The sequence below is a fragment of the Sus scrofa genome, chromosome 14 (genome assembly GCF_000003025.6).
Source record: "Sus scrofa isolate TJ Tabasco breed Duroc chromosome 14, Sscrofa11.1, whole genome shotgun sequence".
In the NCBI taxonomy this organism is placed as follows: Eukaryota; Metazoa; Chordata; class Mammalia; order Artiodactyla; family Suidae; genus Sus; species Sus scrofa.
In genome coordinates this window covers 120,980,288-121,001,853 of record NC_010456.5, presented here as the reverse complement: position 1 = coordinate 121,001,853, position 21,566 = coordinate 120,980,288, and the positions used below count along the sequence as shown (strand labels likewise).

Below are 21,566 nucleotides of genomic sequence, written 5' to 3'. Positions count from 1 at the left end.
CTAGTTGGGTTAACCCACTGAGCCACAATAGGAACTCCAAAAAAATTCTTTTCTGTCAACTGTACTTGCCTGCTGAAGTTGACGAATTTCATCATTCAGTGCATCTACTCTCTTCTGATCTTCCAGACTAAGTTGAGAAAGCAAATCAGTTCCCAGTTCTGCTTTCAATGATTCTCTGGTGGACTCCATAGCATGCAAACTGGCCTCCAAACTTTGTAAGCTACGTTGCTATATGACAGATTATCCATTTATTAATAAAGGTATCAATGCATCATTTATGACAGTGAAAATTTGAATCAGTCTATATTTGATATTAAAGTGAGGTAAAGAATCATATCAATCAAATATTAGGTATCCATTAAGTTTTATAATTAGAACTACTAACAAGAAAAATATGTGATACTACGCAGGATATGTGGAACACATCATATTCTGTGGTCAAACATATAAAAATCTTTATGAACATTCATAAGAACAAAAAGAAGTTACTAGAATGTTAGGGTGGCATAACTGATAAATATTTTATAAACTTTGTTTTAGTACTATTTATGTAATAAATTAACAGTTTTTGTTAAAATTGCTTCATGTTTATGAAACCAATATGTATTATCTTTTGTAATGGCAGTAGTAGTTTACTTTCTACTCATTTTAACACAATCTGGACAGGATGTAATCAAATATCCAAATAAATCCATAAATGGTACTTAACAAAAATTATTACTGGCTGACTCTACTACTATCAGACACTACTATATTATACTATCAGACACTACTATAATATATTATTACTATCAGACACTACTAATTATGCCATAGCTCAAAATGCCCATTTAATGAAGTTGGAAAGTCTGGAACACAATTTGTTATATAACCTATATAACATGTGGTCCACCCAATATTTATTATTAAAACAAATCATTAAAAAAGCATACTTACGAACCTTGGGCATAAAGGTTTTCTCTGACTGCTGCCTCTTCTCTTTCAGCATCTTCATTTCTGATAATATGCTATCTCTAGATGCTTTAAATTTCCTTTGCTGGGTCTCTATCTGCTGCATTTGGTTCATCAGCTGATCAATTTCATTATTAATCCATATACAAGGCTAAGGAAAATTCTCTTCAGTGCCTATTAACATAACATTGTGTATCCCCTTCCTTTTCTTTACCCCTAAAGAAAAGCTATTACCAAAAATTTATGGACTATAACAAGGCTGAATTAAATACTACACTAAATGTGTTTAGTTACAAAAGAAGCTTAAAACATCTGATGTCCCCACTTCTCTCTCAAAACAACATACATACTATTTTACTAAGTGCTATAAAAAAATCTTGGGAAGCCTAAATGAAGCAAAATGAAATATACCTACAGGAGTTCCCGTCGTGGCGCAGTGGTTAACAAATCCGACTAGGAACCATGAGGTTGCGGGTTCGATCCCTGCCCTTGCTCAGTGGGTTAAGGATCCAGCGTTGCCATGAGCTGCGGTGTAGGCTGCAGACTCGGCTCGGATCCCGCGTTGCTGTGGCTCTGGCGTAGGCCGGCAGCTACAGCTCCGATTGGACCCCTAGCCTGGGAACCTCCATATGCCGCGGGAGCGGCCCAAGAAATGGCAAAAAAACAAAACACACACACACGAAAATGGCATTGGAAATATACCTACATATTATTTTTTCATTCAACGAACATTTACTATATAACATTATGCTTAAAGCACTATATATGGGAATTGGGTATGAAGGTCTTGCCCAATGTAGAATAACTGCACCTAGTTAGATTATCAAATACAGGAAGGCAGCTGGTGCATGCTATCAATACCTTTCTTTTTCTTAGTCTTTCCCCATGCTTTCTTTGTGCTCACATCTTGCCAACTTTGGGCAGTTCTCAAAGTATACTATGCATAAGTATACTATACGTAAGTCAAACCTAAGATGTTTATTTACATTTTTCTCTGTGCTTTTGCTGCAACTTATGGCAAAGAAGCTATAAACTCATTTTCTTGGCCATGCCTGTGGCATGTGGAAGGGATCATGGACCAGGGATAAAACCCCATGCCACAACAGTGACCCAACACCCTGCAGTGATAATGCCAGATCCTTAACCCACTGCACCACAAGAGAACTCCTAGACTCCCATTTTTTTTTTCCTTTTTAGGGCCACACCTAATGGCATATGGCAATTCCCAGGCTAGGGGATGAATCAAAGCTGCAGATGCTGGTCTATGCCACAGCCACAGCAACAACAGATCTGAGCAAAATCTGTGACCTATGCTGCACTCTGCAGCAACGCTGGATTCTTACCCGCTGAATGAGGCCAGGGATTGACTGCACCTTCATGGATACTAGTAGGGTTCTTAACCTGCTGCTGAGCCATTACAGGAACTTTACATTCTTATAAAGCCAGTCTCAATAAAGAATATCCTAATGAAACAGTAAAATTATTTTCACTGCGTAAATACCTGCATTTTAAATATTGTGTGACAAAATGCAAAAAATACATAAAGTACGTTTGCCTTATACCATGGTTGTTTTAAGAAAATGCACATGCACAACTGTGCTGTGAGCCAAAACTGGTCAGTCTTCATAGAACACTGTTTTTATTTGAAAAAACTGAGAGAACTATGGTTACTGAGACTTGGATTTTGATGGCCATTTCCTCCACTAATACCCAATGTGAGCCAAATGATCTCAAGATAATAAAATCTAATGAACATTTTTCAACCCTTATATACTTAACTTCTATGTAGTATGTGGCATTCCTGACACTGCTCTTCAGTCTTCCACTGAAATACTATCCTGGTTTTCTGACTGACCAATCCTCCTAAGGTTCCTCTATAACCTTAAATTTTAGCATACCTCAGGTTCTTTTCTCTTAGAAGTAGACTCACTGCTATTAGCTATTTAACAGTTAAGCCAAGGATGTCCAAATAGTTTTTTGTTTTCTCCCTATCTTAAGTTAAAGAGACATATAGCATAAGCTTCTGTGCTTAAATAAAAGTCAAAGACATGGGATATTTTTCCCCACTGTATATGAGAAAACACATCTAACATGCAAAAGATTCTATATTCCAACCAAAATGCAGTTCTTTCTTTACATCAGAACAAGATAAAAAGATATTTTCAATATTTCTGCGCAGGTTTTCATTGAGCTTTGCTTCAAGTTCACCTAGTTCTTCTTCTGCTTTTCTAACATCTTTTTGTAATTCAAGTCTAGACTTCCTTGTATCATAATAGCCTCCAGTTAAAGCACCCCGATGACTAACTTGGTCACCTAAAAACAAAAGAAAGGTAGTAATTCTGTATAATAACTTCTTTATTCAACAATAAATTAATAATCAAATGACAAATGTAAAGGCTTTACCTATTTAATTAGAATTACTAAGTTAAAAGTTTAAGCCACTTTGGAAAAAATTTTGCTTTCCAATATGAAAAAGTGCATTTAAAAAATACACCTTCTAGGTGAGCTTGAATATCTACCATAAAGGAAAGAAGTGCTGAAGACTAATAGGAACAAGTCAACAGGACACAAGCCCTAGCTTAGAATTCCTACTGGCCATACTTGGGAAAATTTAAAAATCAGAAATAATAATGGCAATGTGTGAATACACTGAATAAAAATTAAAAATCCACAAATCACAATAATACATTAAAAAAAGGACAGGGCTCTTCTTTACATAATAGTGAAAGCAATCATGGAATTTAAGAATCACCACTTTGAAACCCTCAATGTATTAACCGAGTCAGGCAAGGGTCACCAAAGGATGCTAAACCACTGGTAAAACAAGTTTTTGGAAAACCTAATATTGATGTATTCTCAAAGGATAATCTCACATACCACTTACTGATTACAAAGGGGAAAAAGCTTCTTTACAACCAAGATTTGCTAGTAGGCATCTGTGACAGTGCACACTTTGTGTTCACAATAGGAAGTACACATCACTCATTTCAAGAATGCTTATCCTAAACCTAATGAATCGAATAAGACAAATCCAGAAAACAAAACTTTTTTCAAGAAAGTCAATTTCTAAGGGTGGGAAGGAATAGGAGGAATTGTCCTGTACTGAAACTGAAAGAATCTAAAGAGAAAGTATTCCATGCATCCTTGTTGGATCCTAGACAGAAAAATATTTTAGGACAATTAAGAAAACTTGAATGTACTTTTTAAATGATGTAATTGGATTAATATTAAATTTCTTAGCTATAACAATGATCTATGACTATAAAGGAGAATGTCCTTATTCTTAGGAAACACATGCTTAACTTTTAGAGATGAAGTTTCACAATTTTTATGACTTATTTTCAGATGGTTCAAAACAACAAAAACTTCTAAACATATAGAGGTAAAGCTTCTTTCATTAACAAACTACAAAGAGAAGGAAAATACAGAAAACGAAGGTGAACGAACCAATATACCAGAGGTTTTTAACCCAAATTCTGATAAAATTTAGGAGAACCATTGCTAAATCTCATGGTTTTTTTTCCTTTCTTTTCCTTTTAGGGCCACATCTGCAGCATATGGAAGTTCCCAGGCTAGGGGTTGAATTGGAGCTAAGCTGCTGGCCTACGCCAGAGCCATGGCACTGCCAGATCTAAGCCTTGCCTGCAACCTACACCACAGCTCATGGCAACGCCAGATCCTTAACCCACTGTGAGAGGCCAGGGACTGAACCCGATCCTCATGGATACTAGTTGTATGTGTTTCTACTGAGCCACAAGGGGAACTCCAAAATTTTTGAATACCTTAAAGAATAAATTACTAACATATTTTAAAAAATAACAATGCCAATGTAACTGGTGTCTTTTGTAATCCAAAGCTATTTTATATACTCAAAAATATTTTGAAAAGGGTCCATAGGCTTCACCAAAAACCAAAAAGAGTTCATGGTACAAAAAAGATTAAGAAACCTTACTAGAGAATAAATGATTATACTTGAATAAATTTGGATAAACCAACTATATTAAAAATGAGAAATAAATGGACATGAATTTCAAACACTCTTAAAACTAAAATGGAATCTATTTACTCAAAGTTAAGAATTATTACAAACCTTCCAGGGTAATGCAGTCCATTGTGAAAGCACGGGCCAACTGGGTTGAAACTTCCATACTACGACAAATAAGTGTTTTTCCAAACACATGTTTGAAAGCCTTGTCAAATCTGGGATTGTACCTCAATTTACTTATCATAGGAATAGCATCCTGAAAAATGAATATTTTGTTAACAAAGAGACCATAACACAATTAAAATGTCTTAGCAGAATTATGAATAACATCTTTATGAAATACAAATAAACACAAATGTCTTCATACTTTTATATTAATGTTTCCATATGATTGGTAAAACACTGAAAATGTTAGAAAAATCACTCTATTGAAAAATCTTAGAAATTGTGCTCATGTAAATCATCCAGGTTTTCAATACTAGAACACAGTGATAAAGACCTTAGTGGCTCTGGAGCCAGACTGCTCAAGTTCAAATCCCAGTTCTGCCACTCAGATGTGTGCTCTGGACAAACTACTTAACTTTTCTATATAACAGTTATTTTATTTACAAAACTGTAATAAAAATACTACCTTAATGACAACGTTAAGACAAGGTGAGTTACGGAGTTCTCACTGTGGCTCAGAAGTGAACCTGACTAGTATCCATAAGGATGTGGGTTCAATCCCTGGCCCCACTCAGTGGGTTAAGGATCCAGTGTTGCCATGACCTGGAGTATAGGTCACAGACACAGGTAAGGTCTGGCACTGCTGTGGCTGTGATGTAGGCTGGCAGCTGTAGCTCCGATTAAACCCCTAGCCTGGGAACTTCCATATGCTGCACCTGTGCTTCCCCCCACACACACCAAAAAAGACTAGGTGAGTTATATATGTGAAACTCTTAGGATAGCACCTGTCAAATAGAAGGGCTAAATGTAAACTACTAGTGTTTCCTCAAAATATTTTCATTTTATTTTTATCTAAGTTGGATATTCAGAAAAATAACTTTTCAAATAAAATTTTTCCCCTCTCTCCTAAACTGTCAGAACAGAATTCAAAATTAGGAAATACATTCTACATACAGAAAAATACCATAAATATGTTAAGCCTAAATTAGTAATTACAAAGTGAACACCAATATAGCCACCATGTACGACAAGAAAGAAAATACATCCAGAAGCCATGTGTGTAGCTCTTTCCTAATCACAGTGGTTACTTCTAATGGTTACCTGCTAGAGGTTACCACTATTATAACTTTTGTGGTAATCGCGTCCTTGCACTTTCTTGTTCTATCATACTAAGTTTACTTTTTAGTAAAAAGGGAATCATACTACATGCATTCTTTTGTGTCTTGCTTTATTCACATATCACATATGACTCAATTTATTCTAAAACTTCAAAGACAATTTATAGATTTAAAAGGAAAAAAAAAGTCAACCAATTAAACAGCTTATAAGACTCTCACTGTTCCTTTTAAATTGTAGATCATTCTCATAGGATTTTAGCTTTAACCTTAAAAAATAGTGAGAGTTGCTACTACTATCAACATTTTGAAGCCAAACACCTAAAAGCAATTACATTTTTTCAAGAATGATATCTAAGGGAATATTTTTAATTCAAGTATAGTTAATTTACAAGGTTGACTTGTACAAGGGAATATTTTTAATCTGTTTAAAAAGTATAGCCACTAATATCAAAAGCAACATTATGCTTTCAGACTCTATCATCTTGCTAGACACTTCTAACTTTAAACGATTTGAAAAAGTATATTCGGAAAACCTTAATATATTCACTTTAAAGTGATAGTTCCTCAGGAAATTCTTTTCCAACTATTTAATCTTAACTTTATCTAAGATACACTCTCAACATATCCTGTACTTAATATATTTTAACAGTTTCCGCTTTTTAAAATGGCTTGTTTTATGTCTTGGCTGGGACCTCTATCTCTATCTCCCTTCCCTTCTTCACCCAGCACTGACTATGCTCTACAGTAAGAAAGGCCTATTTATCTCACAGACCATGTGAATCCCAATGTATAGTGCCCATGCACTAGCATGTGCTAAACACAAGAAAAAACTTACTGAAAGAAAGGCAGACTTTAACACACATCAACTCACATTGGTTTCAGGATAGGCAGTATCCCTGACATCTAACTTGTTAAGAGGCAGAAAAGTAACCTCTCCAGGAAGGTTCATTTTATTAAACTCCATCAAAATCTTCGTGCTGACTTCATCTGAATCAACAATGTGATAAAATAACCTACATGTAAACAGAACAACACGTCTAAAGTGCTGTAAACATTTAAGCAAACAATTTACTTTTTTTCTATGCAATCTTATTTGTATGGGGGAGAGCAAATCCAATCGAGAGTGAAAAAGTACAAAAAGGGGAAATTTTAGCTTTTACAGTTAGAAACAACACTTAGCATGTATATCTTTAATTAAAAAAATGAGTAACTAAGGATACAGGATGATATTGGGAGACATAATGTAGTAAAACTACAAAGAGTTGTTTCTTGGGTTACCCGTATTCCCTCTTTCCTTTAAAAATTCAAAACAACAAAAAAATCTTACCGGTTTCCAGCAGTGACTTCCACACATGTGTAGAAAGCAGGCTCACATTCAAAGTTATTCATCACAATACCATGATAGCCATTCTGAACATGTTGGTTTATTCCTTTTCGACGAAAGTGGTCTAGTACTTTGTTGATGCTGTCTATTCCATTTAAAATGGCCTATTTAGAAGTGAAAAATATTAAAATATTGCCAATGGTACTTCTGCTGGTAAGAACTCATTACTCTATACAGTAAAAAATATACTAGATTAAACACTCTCTCCAAAAACAGGTCACTCCCTTGAAATATGCCAACTACGTGCAATATCTTATATGTTCCGACATTCGCATTAAAAATGAAAAGTGCTATCTTTACTAGCAAATGTACTTAAATAATACCCATGGTTTCATAAGACAAGTAATTTGCAGTCTTCTCTTCAAAGCTAATACATTCTTGTCCAATAACTGACTCAATGAAAACTAAGGTAACGAAAAGAACCTGCGAACCTTTCCTGTTGCCGCTCTAAGAAGTTGCTGTTTCTTTTCTAGATCTTCTCTTTTAGCAGCAAGTGCTTGCTGTTCTGCATTCTCCTCTCGCCACAAGTAACTAATAAATAAAAATTAGACTGTCTTTAATTTTAAAAGCATTAAGACAATGCACCAAAAGTATACAATTTTGAGTAGGTACTGAAATTAAATTTTAATAATTTATAACTTAAATACCACTTAACAGCCAGTAACAAGTATTACTCAAAAAAATATTAAAGAAGGAGTTCCCATCATAGCTCAGCAGAAATGAATCCAACTAGGAACCATGAGGTTGTGGGTTTGATCTGGGGCCTCACTCAGTGGGTTAAGGATCTGGCATTGCCGTGAGCTGTGGCGCAGGTCGCAGACAAGGCTCGGATCTCGACTGCTGTGGCTGTGGCGCAGGCCGGCAGCTGTAGCTCCAATTAGATCCCTAGCCTGGGAACCTCCATATGCCACGAGTGTGGCCCTAAAGAGACAAAAAAATAAATAAATAAAAAAAATAAAGAATATTTCAGTCTATACTAACTTTCTTTCACTTTGTAATTCATCTTTCTTATTTTTTACTTCATAGTATTTTCTGTCCAGTTCTTCTACTCGAGCTTTGACTTCATTAAGATCCTGATCAAGTTTCTATGAAAATAAAAACAACTCAAATTTAAAATCCACCTTCATATAAAGTAATCCATAGTGACAGAAAGCAGATCAGTTATTACCAGAGGATGGGGGAGGAGGACAGGAAAGAAGCAAGGGAGATATTACCAAGGGGAACAGGAATTATTTGGGGGTGATGAAAAGTTTATATTAATTGTGGCAATGGCTTAACAGGCATATAAACGAATAAACACAATTAATTTGTTCACCACTACTAACTTTGACCTTACTACTTCTCTAACACATAACTCTAAAAGAAGAAAAAACACATTAATAAATTCTCAAAACACTGTAGTGCATACTTTCCATACTGCCCCCTTTCCACACATACACAAGAACACAGGAGACTTAGGAATACACTAAAACGCAAAAGGCTGCTTTGCACAATGTAATCAGCACTGTAATGTCATCTCTACCTACCATAAAGAGCAGAGTTCACTTTCACAATTGGCCATTTTGATACGCTAAACTATGACTGAAATATTGAAAAATAACTTCAAAAAGGAATGAATAAAACCTCTCACTGGAAAAATGTGTGTACGTTAATAGATAACAAGGTCAAGCCACGAAGTCAAGGAAAGACAGGAAATGGTCCAGATTAAGGGTACTAACAGAAACATGACAAATGCAATATATCATCTTAGATTGAATGTTGAATTTTGTTCTCGTCCACCTTTAAGAACTGAATTTAACATGTGTAGCTCCTGGAGTTCCTGTCATGGCACAGCAAAAACGAATCCAACTAGGAACCATGAGGTTGAGGGTTCGATCCCTGGCCTTGCTCAGTGGGTTAAGGATCCAGAGTTGCTGTGAGGTGCGGTGTAGGTCACAGACATGGCTTGAATCTGGCATTGCTGTGGCTCTGGTGAAGGCCGGCAGCAACAGCTTCGATTAGACTGCTAGCTGGGAACCTCTATATGCCGTAGGTACGGCCCTAAAAAGACAAAAACCCAAACGTGTGACTCCTAACAAGAAAGTCCTCCAGGAACTTGAATCACTATTTATATTCAAAAGAAATATCTTTGGGGAGTTCTCTGGTAGCCTAGTGGTTAAGGACCTGGCATTGCTGTTGCTGTGGTTTTGGTTCAGTCCCTGGTCTGGAAATTCCCACATGCTGCAGGTGCAGTCAAAAGTTAAAACAAACAAACATCTTTGGCCTCTACCTTAAAAGACTGGTACACATCTTGGTGGAAGATGTTGATAGTGAGGCAATCTATGCATGTATGAGGGCAGGAGACATAATGGAAATCTCTTAGCCTTCCTCTCAAGTTTGCTGTGAACCTTGATCTAAAAAAAATTGTCTACAATGGCTCAGCATAAACAAACCTGACTATTATCCATGAGGATGTGGGTTTGATCCGTGGTCCTGCTCAGTGGGTTAAGGATCTGGCATGGCTGTGAGCTGTGGTGTAGTCACAGACAGGGCTCAGATCTCCAGCTGCTGTGGCTGTGGTGTAGGCTGGCAGCTGCAGCTCCAATTTGACCCCTAGCCTGGGAACTTCCATATGCTGCAGGTGTGGTCATTTAAAAAAAAAAAAAAAAAAAAGACTAAAAAATATATATTTGGGAGTTCCCATAGTGGCTCAGCAGAAACAAATATGACTAGTAACCATGAGGATGCAAGTTCAATCCCTGGTCTTGCTCAGTGGGTTAAGTAAGGATCTGGTGTTGCTGTGGTACAGGCTGGTGGCTACATAAACATACATTTATCTATTTAAAAAGAAACACTTGATATTTGTTTTTATATGTAAACAATACAAACATTATATATAAAATATTCAAGTATACGCATTTAATATTTTATGCTTTCAGTGGCTTTTTGGATAAACCAAGCATGCCAACTGGTGCAGATCTCATGGGTTAAGAAGCATCTCCCTGAGCATGTATGAATACATTCTCCTCACCCTAAATCTGTCCTACAGACTCCCTTCTCATCACTTCAGTCACCCTCCAACCACCTATATACACCACATATACCACTTAAGAAAGCATTTTTTGGAGTTCTTTTATGGTACAGTGGGTTAAGGATCCGGCATTGTCACTGCAGTGGCTTGGGTCATTACTGTGGCAAAGCTTTGATCCCTGACCTGGGAACTTTTACAGGCCGAGGGCATGGCCAAACAAAACGAAACAAAACATTTTTTTTACCTTTCTCATTTTAAATAATGTAAAATCTTTCTTACTCTGAAAGTGATCTCATCTTCTACTTCAATTGTTAAGGAAATGCTAAACATGCATAGTAAATGTTTAATTCATTTAGAAAATATTATAAAATCACCAATGCTTTAACAACAACAAAAAATACACATTCTGCAGTAAGCTATTAAATTGACAGAAAATTACATTAGAATATAAAAATGGAAAAATTCTGGGAGTTCCTGTGTGGCTCATCAGATCAAGGATCCGGCACTGTTGCTGCAGTGGCTCAGGTCAATGTTCTGGCTTGGGATTGATCCCTGGCCCAGGAACTTCTGCATGCTGAGGGAGCAGCAAAAACTACCACCACCCCCTCAAAAAAAAAAGGAAAAATTTTAAATTACTATAAAGTCATATTTTGGACTTATATGATATCACATTAAAGTTAAGGGCAGGAGTTCCTGTCGTGGCGCAGTGGTTAACGAGTCCAACTAGGAACCATGAGGTTGCGGGTTCGGTCCCTGGCCTTGCTCAGTGGGTTAACGATCCGGCGTTGCCGTGAGCTGTGGTGTAGGTTGCAGACGCGGCTCGGATCCCGCATTGCTGTGGCTCTGGCATAGGCCGGTGGCTACAGCTCCGATTCAACCCCTAGCCTGGGAATCTCCATATGCCGTGGGAGCGGCCCAAGAAATAGCAACAACAACAACAACAACAACAAAAGACAAAAGATAAAGTTAAGGGCAGAGGGGAGAGCCCATCGTGGCTCAGAGGAAACAAATATGATTAGCATCCATGAGGACACAGGTTTGGATCCAGCGTTGCTGTGAGCTGTGGTGTAGGTCACAGAAACGTCTTGGATCTGACGCTGCTGTGCCTGCGGCATAGGCCGGTGGCTACAGCTTCAATTTGACCCCTAGCCTGGGAACCTCCATGTGCCATGGGTGCAGCCTTAAAAAGACGAAAAATAATAATAATAAAGCTAAGTGCAGAGGAGTTCCTGTCATGGCTCAGCGGTAATGAATTGGACTAGCATCCATGACCACAGGTTTGATCCCTGGCCTTGATCAGTAGGTTGAGGATCCAGCACTGCTGTGAGCTATGGTGTAGGTTGCAGATGTGGCTCAGATCTCAAGTTGCTGTGGCGTAGGACAGCAGCTACAGCTCTGATTTGACCTATAGCCTGGGAACTTCCATAAGCCATGGGTGCAACCCTAAAAAAAAAAAAAAAAAGTTAAGGGTACAGTCCAAGTACATACTACAATTCATAAAAATACTTTAAAAAATATATTCGATCTTTTTTTTTTTTTTTTGGTCTTTTTGCTATTTCTTAGGCCGCTCCCACAGCATATGGAGGTTCCCAGGCTAGGGGTCCAATCGGAGCTGTAGCCGACAGCCTATGCCAGAGCCACAGCAACACGGGATCTGAGCTGCATCTGCAACCTATACCACAGCTCACAGAAACGCTGGATCCTTAACCCACTGAGCAAGGCCAGGGATTGAACCCGCAACCTCATGGTTCCTAGTTGGATTCGTTAACCACTGCGCCACGACGGGAACTCCTGTTTTTTTTTTTTTTGGACAATCTTTGACATGGAAAAAATATTCTTAAAAAACATTCTTCAAAAAAGAGAACTACTGTATATATAATACTAAATTGTACTGGTCTTATCTAAGTATGTACCTATCTTGCATATTTCAAGAGTACCATATAAACTATTCAAAAATAAAGAAATAAAGCTGCACATTTTCACGCCCTTCTGAAAGACTTCACAAAGCAGCCATAAAAATTCTTACATTATACTGCTCCAGATTTTTCTCTTTATTTGCCTCAGTGTCCTCCAAATCCTTATGTATAGCAGCAATTTGTCTTTTCTTGTCATTAATAGCCTGATCTAAAGACTTGAGTTCCTTTTTAATCCACTTATCCCTTTCTTCTTTTGATGTAAACTGGCTTCCTCGACCCTGCTTTGCATAAAGGTCCGTTCTTTCCTGGGTAGCTTGGGCCAATCTACACAAGACACAAGAGAATGGATTGAAAAAGAGAACAGGAAATAACCAAAGTTATTGCAATCAATACCTCATGAGTACACAGAGACAGTAACCATTTAAAAATTACACACGAAAAGGAATTAGGCATAAAAACCAACTGTTATCTAGCAGAGGTCCTTGGACTAGTTCTCTACAACATTAATTTAACTTGAAAATCACAGTTAATGACAAGTAAAATAGCCCACCTCCAAAGGATTTAAGGTCATTCTAGGTCTCAATTAGTAAATCTCAACAGTTCTAGTACCCCATATCTCAGGAATTTTCAAAAATGCTCCAACTATTTAACTATATAAACATTTTCAACTCCCTACAAGAGAAGACTATGAAGGTTAAAAGGCAAGAAGAAGACAGAGAAAATACAACATACAGAACAAATATTAACACCCAGATAACATAACTTTGTAAAACAGTAAGAAAAAAAAGGGGGGGGGAGGGCAATGGATATAAAAAAGCAATTCATTAAAATGAATATAAGTGGCATAAAAACATGATAATGTACTAAATTATGAAATCAGTACTAGCAAGTCCATACTATGGATAGATTCTAAAATATCTTGATGTTAAAACATCAAGTATGAAAAGAAAGTGGAAGAATGAACATCCAGCAAGACATAATTTGTGTAAAAAAATAACAGTCATCATGCATGTTTTTAAACCCCAACAACATTTAGGTATGCTACCTTAGTCAAGCTACAAAACCTCCAAGAGCCTCAAGTCTGTCAAATTTATAATGGGGATAATGCGGATCTCCTAGGGCCTTTGAGTACGAAAAAAATGTAGGCAATATGAATATAACAATACTTGGCCCACAGCTGTTGTTTAACATTAGCTGTTAGTTCAAAATGGGCATTATACTTTTGCCGCCCTTAATTACTGTACCTTCTTAACCCAGAGCTATTTAAGGTTCTAAAGAGGAACCATGTAGAAAGTCAGAATTGTTGTTGGAAAAAAAACCCCAGACCTGGCAATTCCTCGCTCTTCTTTTTCTTTTACACTGTTGAATTTAGGTTCTGTTTCTGCCAGTTCTTTCTGTTTTTCTTCTATTTTTTCAAGCAGCTTCTGCCTTTCTTTTAATAAGCGTTTCTGTAAATAAAGCAAGATTAAAAATGCAAACTGCTTAAAAACTTTTGCTTAATTTAGAAGTCTAGCATAAAATATTTTCTCATGAAAAAAATTTATGAGAAAATTGATCCTGCAACACATAGCTAATTTTAAAACATTAATAAAGACAGTACTGAGTTGCAACTTGAATGTAAATTATTTTAATGCACCAAATCGTTCACAAAAATTCAAGCATGCACCCCTGTCACAGAAAAGACTGTCCTCTGCAGTTTCCACTCACCTGAACTTTCAGGTCTTTCATTTTTAGCATTTTAACTTACCCTCTGTTCACTATTGCCTGCTAATTCATCTTGTAAATCCTTGGCTTTAAGCTCCAACTTAGTCCTCTGCTTAATTTGTTCTTGTCTTTCAGCGCTGAGCTGCTCCTTTTCTTCTTTCATAGCTGAAATTTTTGTTTTCAGTTCTCTAACTTGGCGTTCAATATCCTATTCAAAAAGTATCAAATAGATATGAGCCAGACAACTAGAAATACAATAGCAAAATCGGGACACCATTAATGTGTCTCTTCTCTTTCATTTAAACTTTCAGTACTACTAAGTCTTTCCAATACTCAACCCCAGTGACACACTTGAAGTTACCATTCCATAATTCTGGTACGTAATGTTTACTGAAGTCTAACATAACACTGTAAACCAACTATACTTCAATTAAAAAAAAAAAAAAAAAAAAAAAAAAAAACCAAACCTTTACTGTAGTCAAAAATGTGCATTAACCTAAGCCTAGTTTACAACCTTACCTCCATTTTATCTCTTGCATCCTGCTGGGCATCTCTTAATTGTCTGGATTTTTCTCCACTCGTCTCTCGTTTAGCAGAAAGCTGGAAAAAAAAAAACAAAACAAAAAAAAAAAACAAGCTATGTTTTCTAACCCATTTTGTATTTGTTCAATATTTTATAACATCTAGCAAATTTTTAAAAGTATCTGTTAAAATAACCATTTGCTTAAAATTTTTTCCAAAAATTTTAGTGGTTTTAAATAGAAAACACCTGTAGTTTTCAGCATTATCTGAAACAAATTTTTGTACAAAGTATCAGTTAATACTAATTACAAAACACACTTTAAAAAGCCAGGAAAGGAGTTCCCGTTGTGGCACAGTGGAAACGAATCTGACTAGGAACCATGAGGTTGCAGGTTCGATCCCTGGCCTCACTCAGTGGGTTAAGGATCCAGCTTTACTGTGAGCTGTGGTGTAGGTTTCAGCTGTAGCTCTGATTTGACCCCTAGCCTGGGAACCTCCATATGCTGTTGGTGCAGCCCTAAAAAGCAAAAAAAGAGAAGAAAAAAAAAAAAAAAAAGCCAGGGGGTAGAAAAAAAAAAAAACTCATGAAACTTTAAAGCTGGCTTCCTCTCATCCTGGTCTGCCTGTCACCACCTGTAATATTTCAGATACAACTACAGAAAGGACCATGTGGGTCCAGGCGTCTCCTTGGAGTAAGCTGAAAGAGAAAAGTCGCTGAGTAATGAATTCAGTAAGAGGTTTAAAAATTTTGAAGTATGTATTTTAAAATAATTGCAAGGTATACATGTAGTATGAGTTTAACATATTCACAAAAATAAAATTAATGTGAAGTGGCAAAGATTAAATATTTTACCTCATCAAGTTTAGCACGAGTCTCGTTAAGTTCCTGATTGTAAATGGTATATTCCAGGGCTCGTCTCATTTTATCCCACTTCTGATACTGAGCTAGTTCTTCCTTTTCTTCCTCTAAGGTATGTAATCTCTCTTCAATGTATTTTAACAACTCATTGATTTTTTCCCGTTTGCCCTCTTAAAATAAAATGAGACATGGAATTGAATAAAATTTTTATTAAATAAGAATTCTTAAATATACCATGAGTTAATCTTAAGAACTATAGCATTATTTAATATTAGGTGGTAACCAAACCAAAGATACTAAAATGACAATTACAATGCTTTATGGTGAAAAGCATCAGAGAAACTTACACATGACGACACTGATTCTTATATTACATGTAGCAAAGGCCTTCCTCTTCACCCACATTTCTGGCCACCTTCAGCATTTGGAATTCCTGGGCAGGGATCAGATCCCAGGTGCAGTCGCAACTGAAGCCACAGGTGCAGTCACAGCAGATCCTTAACCCACTGTGCCAGGCCAGGGATCAAACCTGTGTCCCAGTGCTCCCAAGACGCCACTGATCCCACTGCGCCAGCGGGAACTCCTAGGCTTCCTTTAAAAACCAGTGTGCCTTCCCACAACATTAAAAAACAAAAATAAAAGCTACCTAACATTTCTGATTCTCAATATTTGTAAAAGCATGATCGATTGATAAACTGAATACCTACTATATTCTAATCATAGTGCTACTTTAATCCTCTACTCACCACCATAAACTATAAAAAAGAATTTCAGACTGGGCAGCTTTGGACCAGGGAAGTCAAATCTAAAATCACAATATCGGGAAATCTTAGACAGATTTTGAGCCCAGGGCTGACTCTAAGCCATGAGAGGACACAGCAGTTGAAAAACAAAGTAGGGTTCCCATAATAAATGTAGTAAGAAGATTTAAGTTCATTATTTCACATTTACTTGCTGCTGAACAACTTAAAACTTGATGCCGACTACTATTCTAACAAATCTGGGGCAGGGGGAGGAATACTTCCAAATTTCTTATTCTAACAATGAGGAGGATGCTAGAGGCACAAAATAATTGACTTACAGGGGCACTTATTATCTCATGTAACAATTCTTTATTCAAAGAGAGAAATTATTGGAAGTCTCAAACCTTAAACTGCCTGAAACTAATTTTCACTCCATTCAGTACATAGGCAAATTATCATATAGTAAACTCCTAAGAATAGACAGCTCCTGAGAATCATAACACAAAGAAAATGTAATTCACAACAAAAAGGATACATAAGGTAGAATCACATTTATTTTACCTGTTTCCTTCATTAAAGAGATGCTTTCTTCTTTTCGTTCATCATATACTCTAGTACCAGCTACTTCTCTTAATAGTTTTAGCCTCTGAGAATCTGGTGCTGTTGCCATCTGGTTGATCTACAAGTTTTAGAAAAATAATTATTACAGAGCTACAGACTGCTCTTTATGAACTCTACCTTGGAAGTATTCACATGCTAAGCTTTAAGTATGAGTCTGAGCTGGGAAACAATGACTAGAGAAGGTCTTGCACTCAAGGAACCTACATTCTAAGTGGGGGGAAAAACATGGTAATGCATACCATTACAGTATAACTGCTATAAAGAAAACAAACCCAGAATAAAGAAATACAGCATAAAGAGTTGGGATGATGGCAATACTCTTGCAGAAGAAGTAGTGGTAGACAGCTTATATGAAATAAGAGCAAAAATTGAAACAATGTAGACCTATGTTGCATATGCGCAAGAAGACTCTTTTAAAGGAATTCTCTTAAGTCTTTTTAAAATCTTGCTCTTAAAGTGAAACACCATACTCTCCCTAATCACTTCTTCTGAATGCTAACTTTCCAACACATAATCTAAAAAAGTCTCCAACATAAAATAAAAAGTGGACATCTTAAAAGGATTTTCCCCTAGTCCAAAACAGCATAATAGTAAACTATAGAGATACTGTAGGATATGTTCTAAGAAAAAAAAATTATCTTAGATGTAGTTAAAATACATGAGGAAACAGGTCAGCTAAAGTATTTAACTCCTAAAAACTATCAAGAATATATACTAAAGGAAAATACTATGTAGCATTATCGTAGATTTCTGGTAATGTAAGTTTTCTAGCATTTTAATTCTGTGATATACTAACAGTGTATTAATTTCAGAAAGCAACTTTTAAATAAAAAAAAAATTTTTTCTTTTGGAGTTTCCATTGTGATGCAACGGAAACGAATCCAACTAGGAAGCATGAGGTTGCAGGTTCAATCCCTGGCCTCGCTCAGTGGGTTAAGGATCTGGCACTGCCAAGGATTTGGCACTGCCATGTGGTAAAAGTCGCAGATGTAGCTTGGATCCTGCATTGCTGTGACTCTGGTGAAGGCCGCATCTGTAGCTCTGATTAGACCCCTAGCCTGGGAACTTCCATAAGCCATGGGTGCAGCCCTAAAAAGCAAAAAAAAAAAAAAAAAAATTTAATTGAAAAAAATTTTTTTTAATGGCTGCACCTGCAGCATACATAAGCTCCTGGGCCAAGGATTAAATTCCAGCCAAATCTGAGACCTACACCACAAAGGATCCTTCAACCTGCACTGCACCAGGTCTGGGATTGAACCTATGCCTCCACAGAGACGCAAGCCCTTGCAGTCAGATTCTTAACCACTGTACCACAGCAGGAACTCCAGAAAGTAACTTTTTTCAAATGTGATTTCTATAAAGTTTCTACAATATTCTTAAATATGATTGTGACTTCTATACCAAAAATATCTTCCAGTATAGTATACCTCAGTAAGTGATATAGATCACAAGAAAACAAGATCCACTTAAACAGTTCTGCTGAAATACTTTCATCCCACTATGCAATTGATCTATTTTGTAGTTTACGGTCACATAAAAGGTAATACAAACTTCAGTGCAAAATAAATCAATGAAAACAGAAGACAATAAAATCCATTTTCACTACAACTTAACCACCAGAATTAAATTCATCATTCAATGAATACACTAAGATACATAAATTTTTTTACCTTTCCTTGTTTAACAATATAGTAAGGATTGCTTCGAGAAAAACCAGCACTTTCAAGGAGATTCATCACATCATTTTTCCTGTTGATAAACAATTAAAAAAAATTTTTTCAAATAAATCCAACAATCAGCAAAAAGAGTACACTAACTCCTGAGTTAAGGGGCATGAGTACAGATGAGTTATCAAACTACTTGCTGTAGCAACCTCAGAGAATCTTTTTATATTTATGATCTATACATGGATTTGTTGAACATGAGGCAAATAGAGCTCATATATGAAGTAAAAGAGCATTTTTAACTCTTTTGTCTACAGATTACAAACATAAAGACAAAATGCTTACGTGACCATTTTTTTGTCTAAGAAATACTGATCTTTTTTGGCACCAATAACTCTTCGAAGTGAAACTTCCTCTTTGTCGATCTAAGAAAAAAAGGTAAAAGCCCAAAGTTAAATCTAATAATGAAAGTGGAAACTTTATAGTTAATAAGGTCATTTTAGAGTTCCTTACTAATAATTTTAATTATTTTGAAATTTCAATTATCGCACTAAAAATATGCTATGAATACTCAACTCAATGACAAAGACTTTTCTTTTTTAAGTTTTGTAGGGCTGCATTGAGGCATATTGGAAGTTCCCAGGCTAGTGGTCAAATTGGAGCTGTAGCTGCTGGACTACACCACAGCCACAGCCACACCAAGGCCAAGCCATGTCTCCTCTGGGACCTACACCACAGTTCATGGCAATGCCGATCCTTAACCCACTGAGCAGAGCCAGGGATCAAATCCAAGTCCTCAGGGATATTAGTCAGATTTGCTACCACTGCGCCACGACAGGAACTCTGACAAAGACATTTTTTCACATAAGTTTGCACATTTCCATTTGTTTACCAGAATGTTCATTATAACTTTAAGACAAAATTAGTACATAAGCTATAGTTATCTTAGTACAAACTAAATTATAAAAAGACTGAAGACAGCTATAAATAAATGTTTCAAAACATGGAAAAAAGGTCAATTCCATCAATGAAATTCTCAGCATCATTACAAAAAGCAATTACTCACTGGCAACCGGTTGTCTGAATTGTCAAAAATAATCTCCACAAAAGCAGAAATAACACGAGGACCAGTACCCTCCTAAAACATGAAAAAAATAAATGTGTCATTTAAGTCATGAAAATATCACAAGTGGTGTTTTCATATTCTTTAATTTTTAAAATTTAGTGCATGGTAACAAGCCTGATTCAATGGAGAAAAATTTCTATCAGACTAGTACATATCCCTCTTCCCAAAACAGGAAGGGTTAGGATAACAATACTCAACCAAATAGCTTTTTTTGTCTTTTTAGGGCTGCACTGGCAGCATATGGAGGTTCCCAGGCTAGGGGTTGAATCAGAGCTGTAGCCACTGGCCTACACAGCCACAGCAACACAGGATCCAAGCCACATCTTCGACCTACACCACAGTTCACGGCAGCACTGGATCCTTAACCCACTGAGCATCCTCATGGATGCTAGTCAGGTTCGTTAACGGCTGAGCCATGACAGGAACTCCACAACCAAATAGCTTTTGATTCTGAATTTAAAAATGAGAACTATGCAAGAGATGTCAGAGCTGGGCATACTTTTAGGTCCTATTCTGCAAACCACCTTATTGGAGTACAAGACCTCATAGCTACCCAATTCTACCTATTTGCTTATATATAAAACACTCTGAGGCTTTTCTCCTATAGAACCACCTTAATGCTAAAAAGAAATCCTGGAGTTCCCGTCCTGGCGCAGTGGTTAACAAATCCGACTAGGAACCATGAGGTTGTGGGTTCGGTCCCTGCCCTTGCTCAGTGGGTTAACGATCCGGCGTTGCCGTGAGCTGTGGTGTAGGTTGCAGACGCGGCTCGGATCCCGCGTTGCTGCGGCTCTGGCGTAGGCCGGTGGCTACAGCTCCGATTCAACCCCTAGCCTGGGACTCTCCATATGCCGCGGGAGCGGCCCAAGAAATAGCAACAACAACAACACAACAACAAAAGACAAAAAGACAAAAAAAAAAAAAAAAAAGAGTAAAAAGAAATCCTAATAAATCATGTGATAATTACTGTAACTGTCCTCTTTTTAAACATCTGAGATATTCTACAGTTTTAAATCTATGGAAACATACACATTTAACATGTGTCACATTTAGATCAATTTGTGACCAAACTACTTACACACCAGATAATTTCTAGATTGTGAAAACTATTATTATGTACTAGTTCGATACAATGAAGAACAATACCTACAAAAGTATTTTTCTATATCAATCTGAGAAACCTAAAGAGAGATTTTTCTTTCTTTCTTTTTTTTGTCTTTCTGTATTCTAGGGCTGCTACCGCAGCATGTGGAGCTTCCCAGGCTAGGGGTCCAACTGGAGCTACGGCTGCCGGCCTACACCACAGCCATAGCAACTCGGGATCCGAGCTGTGTCTGTGACCTACACCACAGCTCATGGCAATGCCAGATCCCCAACCCACTGAGCAAGGCCAGGGATTGAACCCGAAACCTCACAGTTCCTAGTCGGATTTGTTAACCACTGAGCCACGACAGGAACTCCAAGAGAGATTTTTCTACAGTGAATCAATCCTGATTACTGAACTAAAAATTCAAATTTGAGTTCCTGCTGTGGCTCAATGGGTTCAGAGCCCAACATGGTATCTGTGAGGATGCAGGTTTGATCCCTGGACTAGCTCAGTAGGCTAAGGAGCCAGCATTGCTATGGCATAGGCTGGCAGCTGCAGCTCCAATTTGACCCCTGGCCTAGGAACTTCCACATGCAACAGGTGTGGCTATAAAGAAAAAAAAAAAAAAAAAAAAATTCAGGAGTTCCTGTCATGGCTCAGTGGTTATGAATCCGACTGGAACCACGAGGTCGAGGGTTCGATTTCTGGCCT

The 21,566-nt window shown here is 37.1% G+C and overlaps 1 protein-coding gene across 1 annotated transcript in view; it reads right to left on the bottom strand.

Annotated features, from left to right (window-relative positions):
• The window catches only part of SMC3 (structural maintenance of chromosomes 3), a 39,296-nt gene that overhangs the window by 7,071 nt on the left and 10,659 nt on the right, over nucleotides 1-21,566 (bottom strand). Inside the window, exons 5-21 of the mRNA XM_005671452.3 lie at nucleotides 19,709-19,780; nucleotides 18,988-19,067; nucleotides 18,649-18,727; nucleotides 16,919-17,036; nucleotides 15,609-15,784; nucleotides 14,753-14,833; nucleotides 14,277-14,441; nucleotides 13,856-13,977; nucleotides 12,640-12,853; nucleotides 8,585-8,688; nucleotides 8,035-8,134; nucleotides 7,547-7,707; nucleotides 7,091-7,232; nucleotides 5,042-5,192; nucleotides 3,112-3,264; nucleotides 941-1,092; nucleotides 70-228 (exon numbers count right to left, since the gene is read on the bottom strand). Of these exons, the coding sequence (XP_005671509.1) occupies nucleotides 70-228; nucleotides 941-1,092; nucleotides 3,112-3,264; nucleotides 5,042-5,192; nucleotides 7,091-7,232; nucleotides 7,547-7,707; nucleotides 8,035-8,134; nucleotides 8,585-8,688; nucleotides 12,640-12,853; nucleotides 13,856-13,977; nucleotides 14,277-14,441; nucleotides 14,753-14,833; nucleotides 15,609-15,784; nucleotides 16,919-17,036; nucleotides 18,649-18,727; nucleotides 18,988-19,067; nucleotides 19,709-19,780 (2,229 nt within the window). The remainder of the gene's footprint in view (nucleotides 1-69; nucleotides 229-940; nucleotides 1,093-3,111; nucleotides 3,265-5,041; nucleotides 5,193-7,090; nucleotides 7,233-7,546; nucleotides 7,708-8,034; nucleotides 8,135-8,584; nucleotides 8,689-12,639; nucleotides 12,854-13,855; nucleotides 13,978-14,276; nucleotides 14,442-14,752; nucleotides 14,834-15,608; nucleotides 15,785-16,918; nucleotides 17,037-18,648; nucleotides 18,728-18,987; nucleotides 19,068-19,708; nucleotides 19,781-21,566) is intronic.